General features: G+C 55.6%; 9 protein-coding genes across 9 annotated transcripts; 3 read left to right on the top strand and 6 right to left on the bottom strand.

Moving 5' to 3' along the window:
• Positions 1–3,853: 3,853 nt before the first annotated feature.
• On the bottom strand, positions 3,854–5,705 carry BGZ61DRAFT_531169 (kinase-like domain-containing protein; the record flags this gene model as incomplete). The annotated part of the gene is made up of 2 exons (XM_046253666.1): positions 3,854–4,921; positions 4,971–5,705. 2 exons carry the CDS (start codon positions 5,703–5,705, stop codon positions 3,854–3,856), a joined length of 1,803 nt encoding a protein of 600 aa, XP_046106220.1.
• A 711-nt stretch (positions 5,706–6,416) lies between these two features.
• On the top strand, positions 6,417–8,686 carry BGZ61DRAFT_449240 (uncharacterized protein). Its single transcript, XM_046245579.1, has one exon. It carries the CDS (start codon positions 6,768–6,770, stop codon positions 8,256–8,258), a length of 1,491 nt encoding a protein of 496 aa, XP_046106219.1. The 5' UTR covers positions 6,417–6,767; the 3' UTR covers positions 8,259–8,686.
• BGZ61DRAFT_349776 (6-O-methylguanine DNA methyltransferase) lies at positions 8,628–9,148 on the bottom strand (the record flags this gene model as incomplete). Its single annotated transcript, XM_046240174.1, has 3 exons — positions 8,628–8,802; positions 8,857–8,980; positions 9,034–9,148. The coding sequence occupies 3 exons, from the start codon at positions 9,146–9,148 to the stop codon at positions 8,628–8,630; spliced, it is 414 nt and encodes a 137-aa protein (XP_046106218.1).
• Positions 9,149–9,263: 115 nt separating this feature from the next.
• On the bottom strand, positions 9,264–10,845 carry BGZ61DRAFT_212850 (NADP-dependent alcohol dehydrogenase). The gene is made up of 3 exons (XM_046238037.1): positions 10,381–10,845; positions 9,670–10,318; positions 9,264–9,620 (listed from the first exon to the last, which is right to left on the bottom strand). Exons 1-3 carry the CDS (start codon positions 10,568–10,570, stop codon positions 9,371–9,373), a joined length of 1,089 nt encoding a protein of 362 aa, XP_046106217.1. The 5' UTR covers positions 10,571–10,845; the 3' UTR covers positions 9,264–9,370.
• A 468-nt stretch (positions 10,846–11,313) lies between these two features.
• BGZ61DRAFT_349044 (uncharacterized protein) lies at positions 11,314–12,194 on the top strand (the record flags this gene model as incomplete). Its single annotated transcript, XM_046240117.1, has 2 exons — positions 11,314–11,476; positions 11,545–12,194. The coding sequence occupies 2 exons, from the start codon at positions 11,314–11,316 to the stop codon at positions 12,192–12,194; spliced, it is 813 nt and encodes a 270-aa protein (XP_046106216.1).
• Positions 12,195–12,691: 497 nt separating this feature from the next.
• Positions 12,692–13,470, bottom strand: BGZ61DRAFT_531164 (Cyanovirin-N; the record flags this gene model as incomplete). The annotated part of the gene is made up of 3 exons (XM_046253665.1): positions 12,692–12,873; positions 12,917–13,032; positions 13,079–13,470. The coding sequence occupies 3 exons, from the start codon at positions 13,468–13,470 to the stop codon at positions 12,692–12,694; spliced, it is 690 nt and encodes a 229-aa protein (XP_046106215.1).
• A 498-nt stretch (positions 13,471–13,968) lies between these two features.
• Positions 13,969–15,699, bottom strand: BGZ61DRAFT_476616 (aspartic peptidase domain-containing protein; the record flags this gene model as incomplete). Its single annotated transcript, XM_046248815.1, has 3 exons — positions 13,969–14,650; positions 14,701–15,477; positions 15,524–15,699. The coding sequence occupies 3 exons, from the start codon at positions 15,697–15,699 to the stop codon at positions 13,969–13,971; spliced, it is 1,635 nt and encodes a 544-aa protein (XP_046106214.1).
• Positions 15,700–16,000: 301 nt separating this feature from the next.
• BGZ61DRAFT_417894 (glycoside hydrolase) lies at positions 16,001–18,019 on the top strand. Its single transcript, XM_046243417.1, has 2 exons — positions 16,001–17,761; positions 17,810–18,019. Exons 1-2 carry the CDS (start codon positions 16,223–16,225, stop codon positions 17,930–17,932), a joined length of 1,662 nt encoding a protein of 553 aa, XP_046106213.1. The 5' UTR covers positions 16,001–16,222; the 3' UTR covers positions 17,933–18,019.
• On the bottom strand, positions 18,020–18,597 carry BGZ61DRAFT_449234 (serine hydrolase-domain-containing protein). Its single transcript, XM_046245578.1, has one exon. It carries the CDS (start codon positions 18,584–18,586, stop codon positions 18,056–18,058), a length of 531 nt encoding a protein of 176 aa, XP_046106212.1. The 5' UTR covers positions 18,587–18,597; the 3' UTR covers positions 18,020–18,055.
• Positions 18,598–19,523: the final 926 nt, after the last annotated feature.

The raw sequence follows: 19,523 nt of genomic DNA, 5'->3' as shown, positions 1-19,523 counted from the left end.
CACGCAAAAGCAAATAATAGGCCAATTGCGAATCCCCAATTTACGTAGATCGAACGACCGACCCGCGCCGAGTACGATCGGGTCCCGGCGGTCATGAGCGCCAGATCGAACCTAGCGCCTATTCCCACCGTTTGGAATACATTGGCTGACGGATCACGAGGTGGCAAATTCGCCGTGGCATGGAGCTCCGACGAACGGAAAAACCGTCTGCTCTAAAGAAAGCGTCCGTGCCAAGCTGAGCGTTTCAACTTACGGATATTCAGCGGGTTCATCGTCACCATCGTGGTAAATACCGTACCATCTCCAGCACGAATTCGTCAATCGTCCCCGAGATCCAAGCCCTCGAATCTCCGACGGCAATGCTCAACCCCAGTACCATGCGTTGAGAATAGTTGAGAGCAACAAAATTTCGCTAGTTGCGCAAAGAGATCTATGAGCTACAACTTGATGATGACGACGACAGCAACCGTTCAAGCTCCATATTCGGCGAGACTCTACGCAGCGTTGTCGACCACCAACAACACGTAGAGACACTCAGGGATCCCCCCGACTATGCCATGCACCATGTCCAGGAGCATTGACGTCTTTGCAAGAGAGCAGTACACTAGAAATAAATTTCCCATTCCTCAGAAGACAATCGCATGGTTTGAGCAGAGCCGACCGGTACGTGAAAATGCGTAGCAGACCTCATCACTCGGAATGACGAACAGTTCGACAACATTTTTCTACGTACTAGTTACGATACACTAGGGAGAATATGGCCGTACTGCCTGAAAACTAACGTGAACGTCTGTGGGAGCGACTTTGTTGAGCTGGATTTCCCAGTTACGCATATGCCATTCATCATTTGCATCCCGGTGTTCAAGAAAGCTCCAGATCACGCTAAGGACCGGATTAGGTCCTGATGTCAGCCTGCCACATGAGTACGGCCAAGTATTACAGTGAAACATCCCCCTACGGCAACACAGACTCTGTGTGAGATGAGACTGACCATGGCCATGACCTCATCAATGCGGCTGTGCTTTGTTTCATATATGTGGCTGAGATCTGGGAAGAATATCGGGAAAAGGTTTAGCCTCAGATAAGCACAAGCACAGCCACAGCAGGGAAGCCAAGTTCGTCACTAACACGCCCGAATCTCTTCCGAGGCCCTCAAGCCGTCGAATCTTAAACTACAGCTTCCAGCCCTCGATCCTTGTAATTTAAGCGATGGAAGTGCCATTGAGCAACAACATAGATTGAAAACAGAATACGTGGGCACGGAGAAGAGCGCCCATATGGGAAGAGCGTGTACGTAAGTCTCGGAATACGAAGCAACACGGTCGCAAAAAATCACGATCTCGGATACGGACATGCCATCAGATTTCGAAGAAGACGATTGCAGGACTGGCTAGGTAACTCCAGTTGATACTCCATCAGCAATCATTTCGCGCATTATGCCATCAGCGTGGACGCGTGTGGAAGATCTCAGTTTTATGGTGTGGGTCATACGCTTAAACGACTCGAGTGCCATCTGCCAGAGAAATGTCGTGGCCGCCGGTAAAGACATCCTCACCAGACTCCGTCGCATTCAGGTTGGGGTCTAAAGACGATCTAGCGGGGTCTCAAAAGAATGTCAGCTAAATCCGCATACACTACTTGACTACCTAGGTAAGTTAAGCCAATTGGTAATTCAAATGCGGGGCAGTAATGGGCTGATTTGCTCTTCACATGGCCACGGATTTACCCACTCGGCTTGGTATCCGTCATGCGTCGTGTTACTTGGAGTGACTCTTCCGGCAAGGCCAGAGCGCTTGATGGAGACATCAAATTACTTACACCCTGAACCAATTGTCGGATGAAAATATCATTTCTGGTCTCTCAAGCCGTTATTGTAGCACCGCTCTCCGCAACGTGGAAGCCACAGTAACAGAGTAACAGTTGGTCAGTGGCGTCGTAGACCTCCTTGCCCTGTCATTGAAGCCATGCTGGCCATTTCCTGTCACCTCCCCCTCGTTCTGGTGCCCCTCGCCTTTGTACAACCTCAGAATCCTTGCGCCACGATCCGGAGAAGCAAGGTGCGGGCAGTGTGGCCGTGGTACATGGTCTCAGCCCCGCGGACAATAAACAGCTGGGCCACGCATCGATTGGATCAGTGGTTGCACTGTCCCAAGGGAGGGCGAAGGTACCTAAGATACAGCACATTAGTGTCCCGCATAGGTACCCAGTACGTATCTGTCAAGCTGGCTGGCCTACTGGGCCTGAGCGAAGAGCCGCCATGTATTGGCTTACAGAGCCTCGCCGCCACGACTGTGCTACGTCCTTGTCAGAGACCGTGGCAACTGAGGACGCACGAATTCAGAGGAAAGTCAATCATGGCAAACAAAATTCGAATTTGAAATTGAATTGCCACGCGTCAATTATCGGCTGGTTCCCGATGAATGGTGACGTGGAGCTGGAAGGGACGTGGCCTAGGCGGGCTGCCGTGGGAGTCTGTGCCGTCCGAAGCTCTTTGTACCTTGGAGAGCTCTTTCACGCTGGAAGATTCTTTGATTCCAGCATTGATGCCAAGAGTCTGTGCTGCCAAGAGTCTTTGATGCCAAGGGTTTCTTTGATGCCAGATGCTTTTTTCTATTCCAGAATATACGAGACAGTCCTGGACCAAAGTTTGAGTTGCCAGTGAAAGAATAGCCCAGGCCAAGGCCGCACGCAACGAGAAATCGAGGGGCAAGCCACAGGATACGAAACGGACAAGCTGACTCTTCTGACCGGCACGGATGCCCCCATCCCGTCCACGGAACTTTGGTCCCACCCAAACCATTATCTGCCTGTTGTTTAGTAGCACTATTTTCGTGAAAATGTCGGATCCCGACGGCAGTTGTTGGTCTAGACTCAGCCTCCGCTTGCTTGAATAGCCCACCTCTGGGCCTCATCCCGGCCATTTCCTTATTTCGGATGGCCCCTTGTCAGAGAAATATTGCAATGAATGTCTTGGCGGGCTCATTCTGCAAAGAAAGAGTCCAATATAGCGCACAAACAGTAGTTCGAGGCATGAAGGAGATGCTATAGGAGGAGATGGCCTTGAGTTCAAGAGTCAAGGCCGTCACTGCATTTGACCACGTGGGTCACACGACGATTCATCGTCTCCTGGCACGCATGCAAGCGTTCTGCCGGTTAGCGGAATGCGTATCAGCTACAGGTTGACAATAAATCAGTAGCCGAAGACATGTCCGGGCCCTTAGTACCTAGAGGATCAATCACACCACACAGAGCTGGTGGCAGCCGAGTGTTCCCAATGGGGCGGCACTAACAACACACGACCAGGTCTCTCACTCATCGGTGTTACGCCAACGCATTCGAGATCAGCCAGTGCACACCGACGAATCTCCCACCGTAACATCTCAGTTCCGACCCGTACAGGGGCCTGTTACATAATATGCATCTCTGCACATACGCCATCATCAGCGCCTCCTGTTGGCGAGCGCATTCCACGTTTAACTGGATCAGTCAGCGTATGACAGAGTGCGACAGGTCTTTCCCGACGGGCTCCAATATCACGGCGGCTGTGGGCGGACCTGTCCCACGCTGTGGATGCGTCTACGGTTATGTCGGTCTCGGAAAACGCCATCTAACGGAAGGTCGTGATGATGTGGCCATGGTGTTTTCACTGCAACACGAGGCGTGCAGGGCAATTGGAGGAGACCCGGACAGATGGTATTGTGAGAATGGCCGCCACGACAAATAAACTATGGACTCTAAGAGTGTCGACATGATGCTACTTTCAGTTGAATCGCCCCCCAATGCTACCGTATGCGCCGCCGTCGTAACTAACATGCCTCGCACCAGCCGAATGATTTGATCCCGGCCGACCGTATTAGCTTTCGGCATCATCCAAACGCGTCCGCTTCGCTCGATGCCCTTCCGCGTCTCCATCCGCATCCGCATCCCGCCCCGTACCGGCCTCTGTACCCCCTTGCGTGTCTCCCTTCGTACTCCCCCCAACTGGAAGGAATCGCAGTCCACTCCTGGTCGTCCCTGGCGCTCCCTTATCTTGAGGATTCCAGAGACTCAAATCATCTAGCGGCCCCTCGAGAGTCGAGGCGTCTGGCTCGGTCTTGCCAGGGGTTGAAGGCATGTACTCCGACTCCTCCGGGATTTTTCGTTTGGTTGAAGGCCATGAACTCTCGGCACCCGGCACAGGGCCCGAGGAAGTCATCGGTAGGCGTTTTCTAGAGGGGCCTGGGACCAACGTAGACTGATTGCCTTGTTCTCGGGGCGGTTCCCTCGACGTAGAGGAGCCTTCCTCCGGCATGTCCAAGACATCGGGGGTCGAAGGCTTGTCCTTCATCGCAGAAAACTGGCGATGTAGCTCCACCCGGCACTCTTTCGCAGAGAGTCGACGATCCGGCGACATCTGCACCATATGATCCAAGACGAATTGGATCAGTGGGTTCCGGGTCGTGACCCTGGCAGCCTCCTTGATGATGGTCTCGCACCAGTCCTTGTGCAATTCTCCCCGATGCTCTACAAGGGTCCCCATCAGCTTCAGCATCATGACACCGAGTGTCCAGATGTCCACGGCGGTGGTGTAGCGACCGCTCTCATGCATCTCAGGCGCACGGTAATACGGGCACCCAATGGCCGTTTGATAATCGTCACCAGCTTTCGAGACACCGAAATCGGCGTACTTTACCCAAATTTGGCCAGCCGATCGTTCCTGGACGAGTACGTTAGATTGTTTGATGTCCCGGTGGACGATCGGCTCCGGCAGCGTATGGAGATAGTCGAGGGCACTGAGTAGCTGGCTGAGAATCTGGATCATCTCAGATGGCTGCAGGGGCTCGCCGCTGGAGCCCAGCTGCCCTCCTGGCACGAATTCCATGGCCAGCATCGGTTTTTGCTGATCAGAAAGGTCGGATCGAATAAGCTTCACAATGTTTCTCTGGCAAATAATCAGTAACAAGAACGGTACTGGGAAGTGGTGTACAAACATGGCGAATTGCCTCCATGATCCTAGCCTCCTTGACCCACGCTGGGTAATTCACCATCGTCCCTATCACGGGAGTCTTCAACGCCAGCACCTGTCCGGTGCTGACGTCGAAGGAGTGAACGACACTCCCGAAAGATCCTTTGCCTAGAGGCCTTGTGAGCTGGATTGAGTCGGATGTTGGCTCGTCTAGGCCGGTGTGGAGTCGGGTGCGCTTGTCGGGTTCCGAGCACAAGGTCTTGAAGGCATCTTCAAGTTCTTCGTTGAACTGAGTCGGGAATATTGCCTCAGCCGTGTAGTCTGAGACTACAATCGTGAATCTCCACATGGCGCCGGGTTCGACGATGACGGGGTTCCAGTCTTTGACGACAGGATGTCCACCAATGATCCATTTGAAGTAGTTTCGTAGGTACCGCCTTTGCTCTTTGTAAGTAACATAAGTTCCATTACTCGAGCCCCAATCGTAAAGCATCACCTGGCGACTTTTGTTTATGCCCAAACAAAAATGTCGCTTATTGACATCGTTGTCATTGATGACCACATGACAACCTGGGTCAGATCCAAATGTAATTCCGTGCCTGGATGATGCAATGTCCGAAAATCGGATACGTAAGTAAGGGAGTCCTCCGTCAGTCGTCAATTGTTGCAGTGTGCTCTTTTTGATGGCCAATTCCGAAAGACACCCCGTGGGATAAACACAAACGAAAGGGTCCATGTCCTGCTGCGCGTTGGGAGACATTTCGAAGGGTCGGATACTAGGAAGTACAATTAAATGAAAGCGAAAGATGGAAAAGAGAGTGAAGATATAGCCAGAGGTCCGGTCGGCCAGCAGCGGAGAGCACTGGGACAGAGAGAAACAGGCAATCAGGTTCAAAGGCGGCGGGGGAACATGCCTACGGTTGGGACAAAGGCAACCGGTGCTTGCGTTTGACAAAATACTGTTGGCTTGGCTTGCCATGCTGCTGAACGCACAGATAATCCACAGGAGGTACATCAGCAGGACACTGGGTCCAAAGAATGCAATGTACTGATTGCCAATGCCTCCGCCACGTCCTCCAAGTAGATTAGTGGCCAAGCCCTGATGGCTCTGGTGTAACAAAGAAGTCGCAAATATAAGTACAAACCAAACACGTCTTTCTTTCAGCACGGCATCAATCCCTACAATCAGCACCGGAACACCACCTCTGCAGCGTCAAGATGGCTTCTCCAAAGCTACCGGATGTGGAACCAACTGCGGATGTGGACGACGGCCACGATTCGCTTCAGGAACCACCATCTGGGACAATGCTCGCCCGCGACGTCATCTCCATGAGCAAAGAGGCACTCGCCAAATTTTTGCAAGACCACCGCGCGGCTGATGGCAGTTACCAGCCACGCGTCAGCGAATTTCGCAAACTTTGGAAGTGTGACCAGTCCATCCTCAGAGGGAAACTGAGGTAAGCTATCTTCACTCGCATTTCCGGTATATACGGTTCATGATTACTAAGAATGGTCCAGAATTGCACATGAGGCCCTGAAAACGTCCCACCCACTTGATCTCGACCGACTCGATGAGAGACCAGCCCAGATATCGCCCAACGGAAGCATTGCCACACGCAGCCATCGGTCAGCGAGCTCAGATTCGGGAACACTTATAGCAGTTGATCGTCTAGCTACGAGGCCTCAATTCGAGAAGATTCACTACGATTATCTCGTCGCAGACGGCGGTCGCCCTCTGTATCCGATCGAACTCGCCGACCATGTTGCGGAGAACTTGGACGAATATCGTGAGATACTGGAACCTTGGAACCAACACAATTGGATGCCGGGGTGTTATCACCGTGTCATTAATCAGCAGTATGATCACTGGCAGCAGTTCCGCGATTGGCAAAAACACGAGCGAGGGGTTGAACAGAGCTACGCTGATTACGTCAATATGCGCGACTTTATACGAAAGCTGGGTTTCCATGAGCGCAGCTATGCCAAGTGGACCGCTAAACTGGCAGCCGACCCATCACATCTCAAACCGGAGTGGGAGAAGTCAAGGATCGCCCTATCGAGGCTTGTTCCACTTGGGGAACATACCGACCCCGATCGCTTCCTCGCACACACGAAAAAGGTAGAGCAGCACTTGAAACGGTTTGGCTTCACCCGACCATTCCAGTTACATAGCGACCCAGAGAAGCAAGACAAATGGGCTACGTGGATTGAATATTTGGGCTTTGCATGCATGCAGGCCGGCGGGTCCGCAACTACCATGAATCGACTGGAGGTCGAGATCGAGGAGATCTCGCAGGGAATAGTACAGGCAAAGGACGAATATGCCACAATCCAAGGTCGAGATAGGGCCAGATCTAGGCTTCATGACCTCAGGATTAATCTCGAAATGGAGGAGAAGAATAGTGTCTACACGAATGGGATCTTGCAATGGATTATGAAGCAAGTTCCTTTGGTTGAGGCGGAGATGGCGCAGACCGAGATGGCGCAGACCGCAGCAGCAAACACTCAAGCGACCACGTCCAAGAAGCGGCTCACACCTGACGCAGCCGAAGGAGACGAGGAGGCCGAGGGGGCTGATGGAGGTCGCAAAAGGCGGACGCTTGATCATGTTGGATCAAGCCCGACGTCAAGCAACGTGGCAAGCGCACTGGAAGAAGCCGAGCCTCCGCAAGACGATGATCGCGACAATGCCCACGACGATGCCCGCGACGATGATCACGAGGATGATCACGACGATGCCCACAACGATGCCCACAACGATGACCACGACGATCATGTTCTGCAGCGGACGGCCTCTGGAGTCGAACCCGAGTCTCCACGATCGGCGACCGCACCGAGCCCAGCAAATCGAGAGGCCGCCAAGGCCAAGCCCCGAGGCGGTCGCCCTGTAGGCAAGGTGGTGGAGGGAAAGGTCTCCAAGACCATAGCCCAAGGTCCTCGTAAGCCGGCGGGCCGAGATACCCACAATCTTCGACGCAGCCAGCGCATTGTGGAACAAGCCGCCAAGGCGGCCGCGATTGAAAGAGCCCTGGCGGCCGAGCTCGAGGCAGATGAAGAGGAGGAGGCCAATGAGCCTAAGGCGAAGAGCAAGCCCCAGACGAAGAGCAAGCCCCAGACGAAGAGCAAGCCCCAGGTGAACAAGCCCAAGGCGAGAAAGCCCCAGGTGAACAAGCCTAAGGCAAGCCAGTCCAAGGTGAGCAAGCCAAAGGCAAGCCAGTCCAAGATGAGCAAGCCTAAGGCAAGCAAGCCCCAGGTGAGCAAGCCCACGGGGCAGCCGCCCGTCCCAAAGAGGGAACTTCGACCACGGAAGTGAGTGAGTGCGACATGGGTGCGGTGGGATTTGCTGCAAAGGCCAAGCAAATGACTGGGTCGCGAAAATTTGCAAGGACGGTGTTGTTCAACACACCACGCGGGTGATGAAGTTTCAAGGGGGTGCTGTTCAACGTAGCACAAGGATGATGGATTTTCAAGGACGGCGGTGTTCAGCGTAGCACACGGGTGATGAAGTTGCAAGGACAGTGCTGTTCAACACAGCACACTGGTGATGGCTCCTCTCGCTGATGGGTTCAATGGCTTGGGAGTTCAGATGGGTCTGGCGTTTACTGTTTTATTCGTATGCTTTTAGGTTATCTTCATTGTAGTCTCGCTTCCGTGTTCGTTTCTCCGTCGTCTGCTGTTCCAGTCAGTCCCGATCGTCCCCATCAGTCGCCGAGCCATTCTCTTCCGACGGGAGCGCATCCGGGAACCACCCGTACTCGGCAAAGTCCACCGAGAGCTCTCCCATGGCGCTCGTGGCGACTTGAACGCCCTCGGCCCGCAGCGCAGCGGCCTGGTTCCGACTGCCCTCGGGTTGAGACCTGGAACGTCCGTGTCAACCAGCTGGCACGGGGAGATGGAAAGAAAAGGCAAACCTGGGCGAGATGATGCCTTTGGCGTTGATGACGCGCTGCCACGGCACGTTGTCGTGGTTGAAGCGCTGCGAGGCGTCTGCGGGCAAATGCTTGAGACAGACGCCGACTTGGCGCGGGCGCTGGGCTGGTTTGTCTTGTCAGGCGTGGGTTTTTTACACTGGGCTGGCTCTTACGTACGAGTTCCCACGAGGGCGGCAATATGGCCGTATGTCGTGACTCGGCCGTAGGGGATTTCTTGCACGGCCGAGTAGACGGCGTGGAAGAAGGCCGCGGCTTCATCGGATCGGGGCATGTTGGAGTTGTGAATGGGAGATGGTTGTTGCGGGGTACAGTGACTGTTCAGTGGCCACTAATTGGAAATTCGCATACCCTAGATCTCATCTATTTATGCTGACTGTGACGTGACAACCATCCTTTTATCTCTCATCATCATCATCTCTATTCTTAATTTTACTTTACACGACCGTCATTCGTAGCTCTAATATACATCCATCCCAACCGACACACGCAGCGCCTACTCGATATGCTTGCCGTTGACCAGCACGTATCGGTACCTGGGCTTACCCGCCTCGAGGTCCACAATGGCCTGGTTGGCCTCCTCCATCGGCCGCGTCTCGACCCACGGCTTGATCTGCTTGTCGACGGCCAGCTGGAGCATCTCCTCAATCTCGCTGGGCGATCCAATGAGGCTGCTGCCGATGCTGATGTTGCTCCTTATCAGAGTGAAGACGTTGATTGGGGGCAGGTTGCCGCCGTCGGGAAGACTGTGGCTGTTAGCGATGCAGAATAGGGAATGAGAGTCGATTGACTTACCCGACTTGAGTGAAGTGGCCGCCGACGTCGAGAAGGCCCAGATAGTCGGTGAGAGGCATGTTGGCGCTGGAGGCGGTGCAGATGATAATGTCCAGCGACCGCGCATTCTCCTTGGCCCAGTTCTCATCGTCGGCCGTGGCAATATACTGGTCCGCGCCGAGCGCCAGCACCTCATCCCTCTTGGACGCCCGGCGAGAGATGCCCACGACCTTGTCCGCGCCGAGAGCCTTGGCGAAGAGCACGCCGAAGTGGCCCAGGCCGCCGACGCCGATGATGCCGACCCGCTTGCCGGGCCCGCAGCCGTTCTGGCGGAGCGGCGAGTACATGGTGACGCCGCCGCACAGCAGGGGCGCGGCATCCTCCGACGCCAGGCCCTCGGGGATCTTGATGACGAAGCGCGAGTTGGTGCGGTTGTAGTCGGCGTAGCCGCCGTACGAGATGCCCTCGTCGTTGGGGTACTTGGCGGCGTACGTGCCGACGTGCTGGCGCGCGCAGTAGTTCTCCCGGCCGCGCGTGCAGTCCGGGCAGTCGGGCTGCAGACAGCTCCGGGCCTGGGCGCCGACTCCGACGCGGTCGCCGACGCTGATGTTCTTGACGTTGCTACCGACGCGGACGGCCTTGCCGACGATTTCATGGCCCACGCAGCATGCTGTAGGGGTCAGTTGGGGTCCAATAGTTGGAGAATATAGACTCGAGATCATTAACACTTACGGTAGATAGTCTCCTTCCACCCCGAGCTCAGCGTGTGGGCGTCGGAGCCGCACACGCCGCAGTGGGTGATTTGGATATCGACATCGTCCTCCTGCCACTTCTTGGGCTCGAAGCTGCCCCATTCCATCTTGCCCTTGACGGCTTCAGGCGAGAGGCCCAGCCAGCCCTGGAAAGTATAGTCGGTTGCCATTGTAAAAGGATTTTCTTTAGCGGGAAATGTGAGTGAGGTGAGCGGGTCTGAGAGAACTCGTCGATGGGATATTTCGCCACGACTGATGAGACTTGCGCAGAGACTTTATATCTTCTCGCTCGATGAGCGAATTCGACAAATCCCATCCGTATCCACCCACAATTTCTCAGCGCCGATTCTAGTTTCTGGCGGTCTGCGGTAGTCCGATTCGGAGCTATCGCCAGATGTGGGTGCCATGACGCTCTCGGTGGGAACACGGCCGGCGAAAAAAGACTTGGATGGCCTGGCCGCCGTCCGTCTCTCGCCTCGATATAGCACGGGAGCGCCGGCAATGGCGCGGGTGCTCCACTGCTTGAGCTCGCATTGCGGGCCCATTTGACGGCGGATCTCATGATGGTTCTGCGGCCAGGTTTCGCCGGCCTGGTTGCACGAGCAGAACCACGCTCGCCAGGTTGCCAGGGTCGTCTTCTCGGGTCAAAGATGCCACGGCCGAAACCCACATACGCAGCTTGCATTAGTGCGGCTGTTCCTGTCCCGCCACATGGTGGCCATGACTCCATGACGCACGATGTCGGTCCACTTGTTCCACGACGCTAGGCGCGATGGTTTTTGGCGTGGAGTCGTGGACCGCCGGGAGACCCTGGTCCCGTCTCCCGCCTGCTTGATAAGCCGTTGCACACCATATATCGCACGTCACCGGCTTTCCGCGCTCTCTGCTTCCAGATCTCGCACCTGTCGACATCATGGCCGGACCAGTCGAGCTCCATTCCGCTGCATCGCGCCCCCACGTGGGCCTCGGCAGGCCCCAGCTCGTCGAGATGCGGGCCCCGGACGACGACTGGAGCGGCATCACCAAGGCATCCGACCGACGCCGCCGCCAGAATCGCCTTAACCAGAGGGCGTATCGTCAGTAACTTGGGCCTAGCGGGAGAGAGCCGTAGACTAAACCCTGGAGCCTGGCTGACGTCTCATAGGGAGGAGGCATGCTCAACCCGCCGATCCGTCCGTCAATCGTGCCCCCTGGGAGTCTGATGGATACCTGTTTACGACATGTCCGTGGCGGCGAGCCCTCACGTATGCATTTATGGAGCTTGTATACCTTCAATACACCCTCCGAACCCCGAAGCCCGTGTCGCTGCCGGGACTCATCCGGCTCAATGCCCTCAACGCCCTGTCGCGCAACGCCCTCTCACTCGGCATTCCCATCGACGGCCTTTGTCGGGACGAATTCATCTCCCCGTTCAACAAACCCCACGGCACCTCCAAGTGGACGTCATGCCCGGAAAGCCTCCGTCCGACGCCGCTGCAACTGGCCGTCGAGCACCACCCCTGGTCGGACCTGCTGCCATTTCCGCATTTCCGGGACAACATCATCCAGGCCGTCGCCAACGGGACCCTGGACGAGGACGTGCTGTGCTACGACCTGCTGGACGTGACGGGCAAACCCCACGACGAGGCGGTGCTGATCGTCTGGGGCGACCCGTGGGATGCCCGCGGCTGGGAGGCCAACGTTGGGTTTTTCAGGAAGTGGGGATGGCTTCTCCGGGGGTGCGCGGAGCTGGTCGAGTCGACGAATCGCTGGCGCCAAAAGCGAGGGGAAACCCAGCTCAACATCCGATTGTAGCCCGTCCACCGCCTCATCCTTGCTTGAGAATACGACAATTGTCCGATGCGGTTGGAAAAAGCATTCTCAAAGTCGTACATGTTCAACATGGTACATGTCCAACATGGAGGGGTGAACAGGGGTTCGAAGTTCTGAGATAAGCGCGGCAGCACTAGGATATCTGGCGGCTTCCATGGTTCCACCCGCTGCTATCAGTACATGCCGAAATCTAGCGTAGTCGCGTTTATCTACCGGCATCGCCTCACCCCACTGGTTTACTCACGTCTGCCGACTGGTCATCTCTTGTCGGTTTGTCGGAACGTCAGCGGTCATCATGCATGTCATATGACCGACCTCGGACGATCTCTTGTTCAGTACAGCGTGCAAAGGATGCATTGTCAAACAATTAAACTGGAATTATGGAACGGAAGTCTCTCGCCTGATCCCGACGACGTCGACCGTATCTTCTCGACCCCCTCTCTCGACTCAATGCGCCATCACTCAATTAAACATACCCTCTACCTCTCCTCACCATCCTCTCGCTCTATCCTTCGCTTGCCCGGCTTTCCCCATGGCGTATACCAGTAGCCATTGCTTCCATACTTGGTGATGTCAAAGGAGGGCCCATGTGGGCAATATTCCGGACTTCCACGGTTTGAGAAGCACATCAAATTGCCGTCAAAGTTATTGATGAGTTCATCTACAACAGTCAGCAAGGTCTGTTGTCGGCTAGGGATACTTACTAAGGTTGACGACGGTGGTCTGAAGGTTCTTGCCCTTGCCGGTATAGCATTGACAGGCGAAGTATCTGCCGTCAGATTGGAACGCACACTGAGTGCAAGTGGTGTGCCATTTTCCCCTGTCCGCGTTAGAACGTGTCCTCGAGTTGCAGCATCTCAACTTACTTGTCAACGATCTGAAGCTTGCCCTCCCGGTTGGCCATGCAGTCGCCAATCCGCAGCACCGAGCACCGCGTCTGACCAGAGAGATTCGGGCACCGAGCCACAATGACCGGCGAATCGAGGTATGGCTTGACGCCGACCGCGGAATTTGGGTTTGACTCGCCAATTTCGTACTTCTTCATGTCTTTGTTGCTGAGATAGTATCGGATGTCTGTACACGAATCGGCAAACCCTCCCCATGTTCCGCTGTTACCCCTTTCCTCGAGCTCAATGTTGGTTATGTTGACCCCGAGATCTGTGTCCGGGCTGTGGTTTGGCGCCCCATCGTTGGGCGTGGACGGGTTTGCACAGACGCCGAGAGCGGCTGTGAGAATGGAAAGAAAGATAAATTGCATTTTAGCCGCTGGTGATTTCCGGTAGACAAAAAATACATATGTGCATTCTAATCCAAGATGCAGACTTGTTATTTAAATACTAAAGATATAGGCCTCTCAGGTATTTGTCTGGGCATCGTGGATCATCCATCTTTGTGTGGTGCACGGCGGACAAAAGGCCACACGCACGGGTCTTTTCTTAATATTGTTCTTCAGAGACAATATGAAGCGCCACGACCGTGTTGTACAAGGACTCATCTGCGAGCACAAAGAGCGAATCCAGATTTAACATGTCATTAGTTCACACCAGTTTGCTGTTGGTTATCACGATGCTATTTATGGGCGGACATGACATCGCCGGCTGATCATCGACAGACGCAGCCATTCACGAGACTCATACACAGTGTCAATCGGCTCAGCATCTTCATAAATCGAAGGACAAAGATAATTAATTACATTCAATTCGCTGCGCCAGTCCGTGAAACTCCTTAACCAACATCGTCCCGTATCCCGTGACACTCACCGTCCTTGGTGAGAGTTGTGCATATTAGCATCCATCTCGTAAACAAAATGCGGCTGCCCTTGCATCCCCGATGACCCAGGCATGGACCCAGGCATCTCTTGGAGTGAATGGAAATAGTATGCCGGGGGTTTGTGCTCTGGCTGCACCGGAGTTGACAAAACCTCGGCGGGGCGTCTTCGGCGTATGTAGTAGAAGACGCCTAGGCCGATGAGACTCACGCCGACAATGCTTGCAACTACCGCGCCGCCGATGACTGCACCGGAAGGCGATGAAGAGGGCTCTGCCTTGTCAGTCTCTGTGGTAGACACCGTAAACTTCGACTCTTCTTCCTCCGTCGTCTCGGTAGCTGACGGCTCCACCACCGCAGTAGCATCAGAGCACTTCTCAGCAGTCTCCTCGTCAAATACACGCACAAGACTGCTTTTTTTCGATGGATTGCCCTGCCAGAGCGTAAAAGTGTGTGCGTCGTGGTTCACCATGAGGTACGCCGACGTAAGGAAATATCGGCCTAGGGTAGCGGGCTGACTCGCGACGCCATTTATGAGAAGTTCGCGGACCTTGTTCTTGAAGACGCGAGACCCGTTTCGATGGATGTCGACAAATGGCACAATGTACTGGTTGTTGGGAACGCGGATTTCGAGTCCAGAGTCGAGGTAGAAGGTGATGTCGCCGTCAAATCTAAAATGTTAGGTGTGTTTTGTAGAATGTGGAATGCGGCGACGACTTACACATTATCGGCGTCAAACAATCGTGCAGACCAATGCAACCCGTAAGAAACATCAGTGTGGTTTATTACCGTCACCTCGTCGAATTTGTCCACGTAGTCGAGTGGAGCTTCCAGCAGAAGCTGTCGGTGCGGCACCAGACAACACGGCAGCGCAGCGTTGGACGGAAAGATGCTTTCGTCAGACCCATCACGAAAGTTGAGCTTGATGTCGGACAAGATGACCTTCATCCCGGTCCAACAACCCTGCGTACCTGTAAAGTCGTCGTAGTCGAGCGGCGCGGTGTAATTCGCGCCAATGACCTTTTCCTCGTCATAGCCTCCCAGGACGAGGGACCCGTTGATGGTGTTTTCTACCCACATGCGCCCCCAGAACAACGACCACACGCGCGATCCAATCTTGCCGGCTGCGCGGAGGGCGTTGAGGTATGTCGAGTTTGACCCCAGCCCGAGGGGGTGCAGCATCGTGTAGCCAGCATCCCACTTCATGCGAGGGATTCCGATGGGAAAGTCGTACAGGGTGACGGAGCCGTTCAGCGTGAGGGTGTCGGTGCCGCCGAGACTCGTCGCTATAAGCTTCTTTATACCCGTTTCTGAGCCCTCGAAGCCAACTTCATCTCCGGCGCCGCCAGCTGCGATGATGTCGTTGGCCTTGTCGAAAGTCGTAGACTCGTCCTCGTGGAACAAATTTCCCCTACGAACCTCGCAGATTTGGTCGTTCCAGATGATGGTTTTGTCGCAGTAGGCCTGGTCATCGTAAACCCAGGTATTGTTCAACTCACTAACACGGTCAGCGCCGGTCCGTCTTGGACTGCGACTCAACTTACGCCCAAGGGAGCAGAACAATGTCTTGCACCGGAGACCCGATCTGCGCGGCAATGCCCTTCATGTAAGAATCCTGCACATCGGGGAGGACCTGGACGTCTTGGATGGTGAGAACCAAGGGCTCGGCATCGCATATCGAGGCGGCTCGCACGGGGATGAGGAGAAATAACCACAGCATTTTACCTTTTCGTATTGCGAAACGGGAACAAGAGTCGTAGAGGAGCCCGGCCGATAATATGAGGGAAAACCCACGACGTTCCGCGGACTTGTCGACTCTGTCCTGGTGCTCCCTATGCAACATACGACACAACTAACAACTAACAACCAACAACTGTCAACCAACACCGACCATTTTCACTGTCGAACTAGGCACCGAAACACTTGCCAAGGGCTCATTTCCAGGGTACTCGGAACGTTGGTGCCCGCCTTAAATAGGATCTGCAGCGAACTGGATCCCAGACGCCTGAGACGACACTGCCGCAACAATGATTCGCTGGACGATATGCAGTTGGTTGTGTGTTCAGTGGACTTTGCCGTTTTAGGCCTCCAGGGGTGCATTTCTAGCGGCTAACTTACACCGCAGGGCCGTGCCGCAGGGGCTGAGACAGCCCTGTGGTCAAGCTTATTAATAGGCTATATCTCGCCTGGATCTCGTCCCGTCAGCCAGGTCAGCTTCATCACGAAGTCCAAATTTCACAATCATGGCTCGGCCGTCGCGATTTATTCTGGTGACGAGCGTCCTCATAGCGGGATTTACATTCTGGCATCTGCTGGTGCTGCCGGCGCCGAGGGTCAAGTTTGTGCCCAGCTCTTTCGATTGGTCGACACCCCGGCCATTCTTCCCTCCACCCTCAATCAAGGCACTGCCGGCTGGCCGGACAAAGCAGTTCCCCCGCGTACAAGCAGACGCGAGCAAGTTCAAACACTCACAGACGGCAGAGATTCGGCAGAAGGCGGTGCGCGATGAATTCCTCCGCAGCTATCGCTCGTACCAAAAGTTTGCGTGGATGAGGGATGAATTGGAGCCCCTTGCAGCAACGGGCAAGGACAACTTTGGCGGCTGGGCGGCCACCCTGGTCGACTCCCTTGACACGCTCTGGATCATGGGCCTCAAGAAGGAATTCCACGAGGCTGCCCAGGCCGTTGCGTCTCTGAACTGGGGCGACGTCCACGTCGGCGCCGTCAATCTGTTCGAGACAACCATCCGCCATCTCGGCGGCATCCTGTCAGCCTACGACCTCAGCGGCGAGCAAGCGCTGCTCCAGAAGGCCGTGGAGCTGGGCAACATGCTGTACGTTGCCTTTGACACGCCCAACCGCCTCCCCGGCTTCTGGCTCAACTTTGCCGACGCCCAGCACGGCAAGCAGATCGCTGGCGTCCACGACCCGTCTGCGTCGCCGGGCTCGCTGTGCATGGAATTCACCCACCTGTCGCAGCTGACGGGGGATGCCAAGTTCTACGACGCCACGGACCGCGTCACGCAGTTCCTGGCGCGGATCCAGAACAAGACCATGCTCCCGGGCATGTGGCCGGTTGCTCTGGACTTTCTGAATGAGCAGGCCAACGACAATACCTTTTCGCTGGGCGCCCTGGCTGATTCGCTGTACGAGTACCTGCCTAAGATGCATGCGTTGCTCGGCGGCTTAGACCCGACTTATGAGATGTTGTATCGTACTTCTATGGACGTCGTGGCCAAGAATCTGCTGTTCCGGCCTATGCTGGCTGACAAGGCTGACGTCTTGTTCGCTGGTGACATTCACTTCAATGAGCATGTTGAGTTTGTCACTGAAAGCCAGCACCTGTCATGCTTCGTCGGAGGCATGTTTGCCCTTGGCGGCCGGCTAACTGACAACAACGAACATGTCAACCTCGGAGAAAGACTCGCTCGCGGGTGCGGCTGGGCTTACAGTGCATTTGCGTCAGGCATTATGCCAGAAATATTTAATCTGATTCCGTGCCCGACCCTCGACGCGTGCGAGTTCGACGAAGAGCGCTGGAAGCGCGAGGGCGACCAACGACTGACCAAGGGCTTCCGGCACGCGCGTGACGCGCGATACCTCCTCCGGCCAGAGGCCATCGAGAGCATTTTTATCATGTACCGCATCACTGGCAACCCAGAATGGCAGGACATGGCGTGGAATATGTTCCAGGCAATCATCAGGGAGACGACGACGGAACACGCCAATGCGGCCATCGAGGACGTGACGAGACAGGGTTCAGCAAAGACTGACTCAATGGAGGTGAGTAACGCCACTGATTCAATGGTGTGCCGTGCTGACAAGTTGCAGAGCTTCTGGCTTTCTGAGACACTCAAGTATTTTTACCTCATCTTCTCACCGCCAGACCTGATCAGTCTGGACGAGTTTGTACTTAACACTGAAGCACACCCATTCCGAAGGCCAAGGTCATGACAGAGCATCTCGACCGGCTGAGGATGGAGAGCAGTAATGGAAACTACCTTAGAATAATAGAAATCTATCATTGAATGAACAATGACTACTGGACGTCATGTCTATTGTCTACATCTATCCCGTCTATTCGGATGCGTCTTGGGCCAATTCTAGAATTCCGTTTACAACAGTCTCGACATCGTGCGATTTGATCGGTATCCGGTGTCCGCCGTCCCACTCAATGAGCCTCGTGGTGCCAGATTCGCAGTACTTGTCCCTGAGCATCCGATGAAGCTCCAATCCTGGGTCTCGCGTGCCGTGGACATGCAGCGTCGGGATGCGCAGCACATGCGCGCCGACGTTGGTCTCGGGCCAGTCCTCAAAGTCAGAGCTCAGTCGCGCCGCGTCGACAATGTGCCGCGGGATGTCCAGGCGTGAGTCGAGGGTGACAAACGGCCCTCGGCCAGCCATGAGGATGCCGAACTTGAAGCTGGTCGGCGCCTCGGCCGGCCCCAGCTCCTCGGCCACCCGCTGCTGCGTCCACAGCAGACTGGCGGCGATCTTGGCGCCCTGCGAAAAGCCCAGGACGCCCGCCCACTCGCCGGTGCCCGGGTCGTCCTCCATGGCGCGGCGGCACTGGTAGCGGATCTCGGCGGCGGCCGACTCGGCGTCCATCTCCGGGTGGTCCGGCTGCCAGCGGAGCCAGCGCCGGAACGGGCCGTGGTCGCCGTAGACGGCGACGATGGACGGGTGCGGCGCGGACAGGAAGGGCCCCTCGACAAACACCAGCCGGAAGGCCGCACTGAGGCTCGCGATGATGGCGCGGCACTGCACCTCGAAGATTTGCGCGTTGACGCCGCCGCCGTGCAGGCAGAGGATGCGGGGGAGGTGCAGGGCCGGCGCGGGCGCGTCGCCGTTTGTTTGCGTCATGGCGAGGGTTGAGGCTGGGCGTGGATGAGGGCACGATGTGTTGGAGACGTTGCGGAGGCCCGTTGTGAAGAGAGACAGAGGTCACAAGGCATGACTCGGCTCGCTGGCTAACCTGATATTTCGGCTCCCGAGCTGAGGCATAGGCTCTCGTGACTCAGTACGGCTTGGTACAGGGCTTTAGGTATAGGCATGAATTACAAGTTCGGCCATCTCAGCCCGCAACACGCCGAGTCCACCGCTCAGACCGTCGCCCATTTGCGTCTCTACGATCTGACGATGCCATCCTCGGCCGCGAGTCTACACGGCCTCCAACGATTGTCACCAATGCACACACTGGATTGGATCGACCGTATTCCGTATCGCCGCTGTGGCTGTGCACACCCCAGCGAGCTCCAGCCACGCGCGTCGCAATCGGTCTCCGCCCGCCACACGCCATGACATCAACCGCCAAGCCGCAGCGCATCCGTGATGGCATGAATCCTGCTTGCTGCATGAAAGGAGTCGCAAGACATAAAGGCCTCATCTGCTGGTTCTAGAATTCACCTGTCTTCTCCATACCCTACGAACTGGCATCCGAGTCTTTTTGCGCTTCTGCCACTCCGCCGCATCTACGGCCAATTCACCTCCCCCCAAACCCCGCCATCACATCACGTCACCACCAGATACGCCCCCCGACCCTCCG

The sequence above is a fragment of the Ilyonectria robusta genome (assembly GCF_021365365.1).
Source record: "Ilyonectria robusta strain PMI_751 chromosome Unknown BGZ61scaffold_7, whole genome shotgun sequence".
NCBI lineage: Eukaryota > Fungi > Ascomycota > Sordariomycetes > Hypocreales > Nectriaceae > Ilyonectria > Ilyonectria robusta.
Note: the sequence above shows the minus strand (reverse complement) of the source record. Positions and strands in the feature narration are given on the sequence as shown.